The 8,507-nt window shown below is 50.4% G+C and overlaps 1 protein-coding gene across 1 annotated transcript; it reads right to left on the bottom strand.

Moving 5' to 3' along the window:
- Positions 1-4,231: 4,231 nt before the first annotated feature.
- GOLT1A (golgi transport 1A) lies at positions 4,232-6,958 on the bottom strand. Its single transcript, XM_012806601.2, has 4 exons — positions 6,416-6,958; positions 5,335-5,513; positions 5,139-5,202; positions 4,232-4,572 (listed from the first exon to the last, which is right to left on the bottom strand). The coding sequence occupies exons 1-4, from the start codon at positions 6,614-6,616 to the stop codon at positions 4,534-4,536; spliced, it is 483 nt and encodes a 160-aa protein (XP_012662055.1). The 5' UTR covers positions 6,617-6,958; the 3' UTR covers positions 4,232-4,533.
- Positions 6,959-8,507: the final 1,549 nt, after the last annotated feature.

Below are 8,507 nucleotides of genomic sequence, written 5' to 3'. Positions count from 1 at the left end.
GGGGAACTGAGGTGCCAACATTGTCTTGGAGCCTGGGAGCTGGCACTTCTTTCCCCCCATGCTAGGTTCTGCATACATCCACGACTTTCTGTGTTTCATTCTCCCCAGGAGAATATGCCTTCTAGAATCTGGCCCTGTCCCCTCCTGCTGTAATAGAAACTTAATTCTTTTCCTGTTCTAAGAAAAAAGGAAGAAAGAGCCAATCATCTTGCTGTCTCATAACCCTTCATGGCCTTAAAGACCATTATTAAATTGTCTTATTGCCTATAATTCAGGGAAGAGAAAAATTTTTCCCTGATTTATCAGGTCAATTGTCTTCATAGTCTATTCTCCGTGGGCCCTGAGAGGCTATGGATTAAATTGGCCTCATCATTTTGGCTGTGAAGATGGGGGCTGTGTGCCCTGACCCTCACATACCCTCTTTCCCTCTCCTCTGTCATGCTGGCCACCCCCACCCTACCTATTCTGGCTCTCAAATCTAATTTATCTTTGAAAAAGTCAGGCACTTAGAGATTGTCTAACAAAAATGGTTGAAGACAAACTTCTGGGCAGGCAGAGGACACTGCAGGTTACCCTGAACAAAAGGTTATCCCGGCCCAACATACAGCCTGCAGCCCCTCTCCATGGCAAGGGCGTGGGTGAAAGTATTGTTGTGCCCACAGGCTCCTAGTCGGTCTTACCTGCTCCTTCTCTCTACTTCCTCCCTGCAGGACTGAGGCATGGAGTAAAGAGTAAGAATCCTGAAATGGGATCAAAATACTCAAATCTGGTTTCAGCTCTGCCCTTGTTCCCTGTGAGTCGTGAGCAAGTCGCCCCCCATCTCTAGGCCTCATTGGTCTATCTGTGAAATAAGATCATTGGATGGAGTTGGCCACCAGGTGTCTGCTCATATGGTTATTTATCCTTGCAGACTGATTTCTGTGACACCCAGAAACCCAGAACACAGCTTTCTGCACCAGCCCCGAGGCCCGGGTCAGGGCATGGAATAGAGAGCGGGATGGAGCCATTAGAGACAACAATGTGAAAGCATTTAAGACTGTGGATGCACAGGATCCAGGTTGGCTCGGAAATCATTCCTTGAGCACCAACTAGGTGCTGGTGCTGCGCTAGGTGCTAGGAGTGCACAGGTGTGCTGCCCCCTGAGTTCTCAAGTCTAGCACAAGCAATTGATCCATGAATAGATCATTTCAAGATAACATTACAAATGACACACTGGACACTTGTGAGTACTCGGGGGCTATCGAAGCCTGAGACAGCCTGACCTGGAGGGTCAAGGCAGGTTTCCCATAGAGGGTGGTGCCTAAAGTGTTTCTGAGCATGAATCAGCCAGATGAGGGAAGGTTCACAGAAGGCGTTTGCAGCTTGCAGGAGCTGCCTCTGCATGGTGCCAGGCGCTGGAGCCGGTGGGCAGGGGCTGGGTGTGGAGGGAACTTCAGGCCCTCCAGCCAGATAAAAGGGTGGAGCCCATGCAGGGCTTCATCTTGGAGAGGCCTGAGCCAGACAGGGATGTGTATAGATGTGCATTGCAGGAGGAGCATTCTGGCTGCCCTGAGCAGAGGCAGGCTGGTGAGTGCAGATCGGGCAGGGGCAGGGGGAGCTGGCAGAGTGAGTGGCTGGAAGAGCAGCACCCCTTCTTCCTACCCCTCTTCCCACGGTGGATGGTACCTACCCGGTGCACCATGGAGGACTCTGCCTCTCTCCAGCACACACACACCACACACATACACACGTATACCTCCATATAAATCACACGCATAAATGCATACAATGCACAGCACACACATGCTACATAGACATATACATACACATAGACACCACACACATAAACACACACCACATATACATACATACGCACATATCAATCACACACGTATACCCACATGCACCACACACAAAAACATGCAACACACACATACTCATTCACACACCACACACATATACACGTACACACATATATACCTCCACATGCTACATACACCACATATTTATGCAGATGCACACACATACACACATACACCACATATGCCCCTTATACACATACAAACACACACACACACACACACGCGGATTCCCTCAATTCTTAGTTGACTCCCGTGCCCGTGGAAAGAACTGTCAGCATCCAAGGGCTATGACTGGCTGACCTGCTAGGGACAATTTTTATGGTTCCCCCGACTCCAGGATTAGTCTGGTGAGTAACACATTCCAGGTATAGCTGGAAAGCTTTTGAAGTGAGGTAGCTTCCTTCCTGGGGTGGCCTTGGTTCTTGGGGTGGTACTTAGTACTGGTATATAGGTAGGTGCCTTTTGGTTAAGCTCGTATCTCCCATTCATAATTTGGGGAAAGTGCTCAGAGGAGCCCTGTGAGCCCATGAACGCTGAGGCGTTCCCCAGGTCCCCCCAAAAGCTTCTGTGTCCTCTCTTCCCAGCCATGGAGAGTTTGTTTATTGCTTTTATTCCTCCAACAGCAAGGAAGAGACCTTAGGGGTCCCCAGAATCCTATCTTCACAAATAAAGTCAATGTATTTACTCAAGAACCCCAGAATAATCTGGCCAAGTTGGTAATCAAGAAAGATCAGTGCCCCCAACCCAGGTCCCTTCTTCCTGTCTGGATGTACCAGTCAGTCTTGGAAAGAATTTCAAGAATTCTTTGCTCTCCCTCTCCTAGGATGGATGCAGCATGTACCTACCTTGGCTCAGTCCCAGCTCCGGTGGGAGTGCGGCAGGGTCTCTGAGGTGATCAGACTACCTGGATGGGTGAACGCCCACAGGGAGGAAAGTTGGGCTCCTGGGCTCACCCTCAGCAGCTCCCAATCACATCCCTTTTATAGAGCCAGGGTGACGTCTCCGAGCATAAGCCCACCTCTGCCTACTCTCCCTCCTCCCTCCTCCCTCCTCCCCCCACTCCCCTCCTCAACCCTCCTGACCGCTGCTGCCTCTGCCTCCTGGCTCTCTGGTTAAGCTCGTATCTCCCATTCATATCTCCCTGCTCTCTTGGCTGGAGCAGGCCTCTCTCCTGCAGAAGTCCTCCAGGGCTGGCTTACCATTCCTTCCGTCCTCTGCCACCTTTCTCCCACCCACCCACTCAGCTGGAGACCTGCTGTTTGAGGAGTTATGAGGGGGGAGGGTGTCAGTGTGAAAAGTCTTGTTCCCTCTCTGACAAGAGGCACAGACACACCTAGTCTGAAGTGGATAGGAAAGGGGTGAGGAGAGGGGCACAGGCTGACCCGGGGGTTCTTTTTTTTTTTTCGAGATAGAGTCTTAAGCTGTCACCCTGAGTAGAGTGCCATGGCGTCACATCCCCTGCATCTGGCTCTGAGAGAAAGCCGCTCAGTTCAGGCCTCCAACCAGAAAGAGCCAGAGAGAGAGCAGCTCCTGGGCAGTGTCCTGCAATTGGTGGGAAGGGGGGGGGGTCTGTCCTTTATTCTTCCTTTTTTCTTCCCCTCTTTCCTCGATCACTGAGCACTTCCTCCGCACAGGGTTTTGTGATGAATATAATGAGATAGGGTCAGATGAGCGAGATCGAGATCGGGATATAAGCAACTGGCTCTAAGAAAGGAAAATAAGATGGTAGCTCTACAAGTGGATGCCCCTGGGAACTGCCAGGGATAGCAGAGAGGTGACTTCCAGGTGGCAGCACATCCAGAGAGGCCGCACTGGGGGCCCCCTTGTCTCAGACTGTTTTGTGATTGTTGGTGTACTTTGAGGGCAGAGACAGGCCTCCTTTCCCCAGTGCCCTCAGCATCTATTCCATTGCTTGGTACATACGAGGAGAGCCCTCAGTAGGTGCTTACTAAATGCATGCTTTACAGGTGATTCTCATCTCTTTCCTGAGCCTGCAAGAATTCCCTTTATGCTTGGACAAGGGGCTCTCCAAGATAGGGACTGTTTCTTCTATCAGACTAGGAGTCTCTGAAGGCAGGCGCTGTGCCTCCACCCCCAGATGGGAAGTTCTCCCAGCACAAGCTCTACCTGGTCGGTGCTCTGTGCAAAATAATCACCCAATGGCTGAGAAGCTCTCTGACAGTGTGTGGGATTAGTACCCATCCCTTGTCCAGCACTTACTGCTAATGGGCTTGCAAACACTCATTAGGGCTATTAAATATCTGGATACAAATTATAGCCTATGAGAAGAGGACCACAACTTTGCCACATGGAATGATGGTGTGTGTGGCCTGCTCTGAGGCAGGGGATGGGCTTAATTAATGGGACACTGACTTGAGTCTCAGACACACTCTAGGCTTGAGGATTTAATCTTCTCTTTTCCTCCCATAAATATAGGGTGGGGATGTTATACCAGCCCCAATCTGATCTGCAAGGGGCCCTGGTCTTTCCTGCCAGCAGTTCTGGTAGCTTCTTAAGCGGACTTAAGGATTTGGGTTAGTCACTCAGCTCCATCTTTCCTTCTGGGCTTGAGGAGGTCCGGATATGCAAGGAAGTGAGTCAGTGCTGGGTGGGGGCTCTGAGGGGGTGGTCCCCATTTTCCCTCCAGCCCCCTCAACCAATGATCTAAGTTCAAGGAGTTCATCTCTGTCATTCAGACCATTGAGCTGGTGCCTTGAAGCCTCTGGAACAGCTGTGGAAACCAAGAATCATTACTTCAGACAAAGAGTGGAGAGCAGACTCAATATCCAGGTTATTAGTGAGCTGGCCTTGGGAGCTGGGAGCTGTGCCAGGCACAGCTATGGAGAGAGGGTTGGCGGGGGACGTACTCAGCTGGCAGGCACAACTAGGTGCTCTCTGCAGGTTCCTCCCTGCCCCCCTTCAGGGTCCTCTGAGAGCTCATATTCCATCAGGTGCTTCAGAGAAAGGGAGGGGCAGGGTCTGGAATCACTGGCCATGCCTGCCTCGAGGACAGGACAGAGCTGGCCACCTGCTTCCCTGCTGTTATAGGCTATTACCCATCCTCTCCATGCTTGGGCCCAGACTTAGCCAGTTTCCCAGAAACCTTGGGCACTTTCTGGCTAAGTGTCCATTTCTTTGATTTGAACAAGGAGTTATTCATTTAGGCACAACTGCTTGTGGATCCCCTCACCATGAAGGTGCTGAAGACAGGCTAGAGGGTCTCAGGGCAGAGGGGCAGCAGTTTTACCAGGACCATGTGTCTCCCCCTCCCCAAGGCACCACCACTGAGCCACTCACCGTGCTCAGGAAGGGGATGCTGGAGGTGTTGCCTAGGAAGCCAAAGGCGACAGGGAAAAAGCCCCTAGGAGCAGAGAGGAGGAGAGAGGAGTCAGTGATGGCCCAGGAGGAGAGGGTAGAGGACTCAGCCAGGCTGAGGTCCACCACAGGCTCGAGCTGACCTCAGCTATGCAGAGCTGCAGGGATTTGCACTCACTTGAACAGGCTGAAGAAGCCGTAGGTTTCCAGCAGCATGCCCAGGAGGGGCCAGCGCAGGAGCACAATGACCACACCCCCTAAGAAGAAACTGGTCCCCTTGAGTTTATGCCGCTGGAAGAAGAATGTAAAGGTCTTCTTCAAGCCGATGATGAAGGAGAGGCCCGTCAGGAACAGTAGCTGTAGGGAAGGGAGAGAAGTGTGAAGCAAACACACCCACCCGCTAGGAGTTGGGCACTCAGCCCGGCCAGACCTGCCAATCTCTCAGTGCATATCAGAGAGGGTGCCCAGAACGTGGGAGCATCCCAGGGCCTTGAGGGAGTCAGGCTGGCTGGGAACAGACCAGAGGCGGGGGGCAGACAAGGAGAGCTCATTTCCCACCCAATTCCTTGGATCCCAAGCACTTCTTCATACATGACTTTGTTTCCCATTGTGCCTCCCAGAGAAGGCGGGATAGACTGTGAGAGTCTCTGCGTTTACAAGGAGAAAGACTGAGATCTAAATAGGTCAGGCAGCCACAGCCAAAATCACACAGAACCCTTGAGGCTCACAGCTCTAGACTGTTATTCCAGACCTCGCCCAAGGGCCCTATCACCTCTCAGCGTGGCTCCAAATGACCCCTTAGGAGTGCCCGGCACTGGGCAAATATAACCGTGACTTTTTTCTAGCATGTCCCTGCTTCCCCTCCCCCATGTCCTCGCCTTTTCTCTTACTGTTCCACCCCCGGAACAGATTCCTTTCCACCTTTTTCCAGTTAGGTAAGCTTGTTCTCCTTTTAGTCCCTTGTTTTACATGAAATATGTTTTTGTTGTGACTTTACCAGTGGCCCACCTTCCGCCCCCTTGACAGTGGGATTCAGATGGCAGAGATACCCAGGGCCTGGCTCAGAGCCTGGTGGGAGAGAATCCAGGCGCTCAGCGTCTCCGTGCCAGCAGGCTGTGGTCCCTCTCCTGCAGCCCTCTCCCACCCTAATGTCTGGCCTCTGGTTGGGCATGATCTGAATGAACTTGGAGCTGGCTCCGCTGGCAACAGAGACCTCTGGAGAGTTGGGGCTGGGGAGCATGGAGGGGTGGGAGACTCACATTTCCGAAGGCCAGGAGCACTGAGTCAAAATACAGGAGTATCCCGAAGAGGATGAAGAAGATTCCAAAACCAGTGATGCCCACACCAATCTCTGCAATGGACAGGGAGGTTGTGGGGGGGGGACGGGGTGGGCTTTGGGGAGCAAAACTTTTCCCATCACCACAGGACAGGCACTCTCTAGGGAGTGGTTTCATTTCCATCCAGGAACCTAGGCGTCCCTAGGCAGGGTGGAAGGATGAAAATGAAGGTGTGCCTAGTGCCTGGGCACTGTGCTGGCCTCTTGTACACACGATGGTCCTGGGTAGAAGCTGGCCCTGGGCAGAAGCTGGCGCTGCTCTTAACACACTATACATTCATATGCTACTGTATGCAGATCAGGGTTGGGCTGAACACAGCCATCTGTCTCCCCTGGTCCTGCCTCGTACAGCTGAGAACTGCTGGAGCCCAACCCCACAGAGGCAGAAGGGCATCACTGAAAACCCAGCATGGCCAGCCCCAGACCAGCTCAGGACTACCCAGCGGGTCTGCTGTTTACTCAAGAGATTTTTCCCTTATCTTATAGGGGTACAAGTGAATCTTTCTAAGAGTAGAATGTGAACGTTTTAAAACAATAACTGGGAAAATGACATGAAGGCTGTGTTGACCAGTTTGATGGAAGTATTTCGGATTGCATGTGAAAACCCCACACTGTACCCCAGAAGTGCATTCATGTACATAGTTACCATTCAATAAAAAAATAAAATAAAATAAAATTTTAAAAAAGAGATTTTCCCCATGGGCCGGGTGCAGTTACTCATGCCTGTAATTTCAGCACCTGGGAGGCCAAGGCAGGTGGACTGCCTGAGCTGACGAGGTCGAGAACAACCTGAGCCAGAGCGAGACCTTGTCTCTATAAAATAGCCGGGTGCCTGTAGTCCCAGCTACTTGGGAGGCTGAGGCAAAAGAATCACTTGAGACCAAGAGTTTGAGGTTGCTGTGAGCTGTGAAGCCACAGAGCTCTACTGAGGGCAATGGAGTGAGCTCTGTCTCAAAAAGAAAAGAGGTTTTCCCCATGGAACAGCCCTCCTCACTGTCTCCTTTCTCCTCCAGACTGCCCTGCTGCGGCTCTCAGGTACTGACCCATCACATTTTACTGGGAAAATAGAAATCATGAGTCAGGAATGTGTTTGGCCTCCCAGCCTGGGACCCACTCCCCAGCTTGCACCTGCTCCCATCATCCTCTCTCCCTCCTGCAGCAGCCGCCCTGCCTACGCCCACCACTGTCATTTCAGCCCCATGGCATTGGGTGTTCTACTGAGGTTGGACACATGCTGACAGTAACCTACCTGACAGTGACCTGCCTCCATTTGCAATGTGTCTCAAAATATTCTTTGAAGTTAGCTCAGAGCCAGTGAGCACAGCAGAGAAGTGCAAGACGTTGAGGTTCCCTGGTTTGGTCAAGGGCTGCATTTTTGACATTTTGATACATAGAATATTATCACGCCCCACAAGAAGAGGTCTACAATACAGGATACAAAGCTCCTTTTTCCTTAACCCTCGACATTTCACAGAATGGTTCATGTTATTTATCTTTGCCAGTATGATAATCAATGAAAATTCATTTATTGTTCTTCATTTTAAATTCCATTACATTTTAAAATTTTAAATTATGGCAAATGCACATAAAATACAACATTTATCATCTTACCATTTTTATTTTATTTTTGAGACAGAGTCTCACTTTGTCACTCTTGTGACAAAGAGTGCCCTGGTGTCCCATTCCGTAGGTTGCCTTTACATGCTGTCAACTGAGTCCTTTGATGCATCTGATTGATCTGTTTTTTTTTCTTTTGTGCCTATGCTTTTGGTGTCATAGCCAAGAAAGCATTGCCAAATCCAGCATCATGAAGACTTTCTCTGTGTCTTCTTCTGAGAGTTTTTATAGTTTTAGCTCTTATTTTTAGGTCTTGGACCCATTTAAGTTAATTTTTGTATACGGTATAAAGGGTCTGACTTCATTCTTTTGCATGTGTGCTCATATATCCAGTTTTCCCAACATTTGTTGAAATGAATGTTCTTTCCTTATTGAATAGTCTTTTTTTTTTTTTTTTT

Source organism: Otolemur garnettii, unplaced genomic scaffold, assembly GCF_000181295.1.
Source record: "Otolemur garnettii isolate 467f Iridium unplaced genomic scaffold, OtoGar3 scaffold00055, whole genome shotgun sequence".
Taxonomy (NCBI): Eukaryota; Metazoa; Chordata; class Mammalia; order Primates; family Galagidae; genus Otolemur; species Otolemur garnettii.
The sequence above is the reverse complement of the archived record's forward strand: the minus strand, read 5'-3'. Positions and strand labels throughout refer to the sequence as shown.

Excerpts from the sequence above, each read along its gene's own strand:
- GOLT1A (XM_012806601.2), bottom strand. The coding sequence starts at position 6,616 with ATGGAAATGAAACCACTCCCTAGAGAGTGCCTGTCCTGTGGTGATGGG. Across the intron at positions 5,514-6,415 it reads TGCTCCTGGCCTTCGGAAAT|CTACTGTTCCTGACGGGCCT; the intron begins GTGAGTCTCCCA and ends CCTTCCCTACAG. Across the intron at positions 5,203-5,334 it reads GGCTTCTTCAGCCTGTTCAA|GGGCTTTTTCCCTGTCGCCT; the intron begins GTGAGTGCAAAT and ends CTCTGCTCCTAG.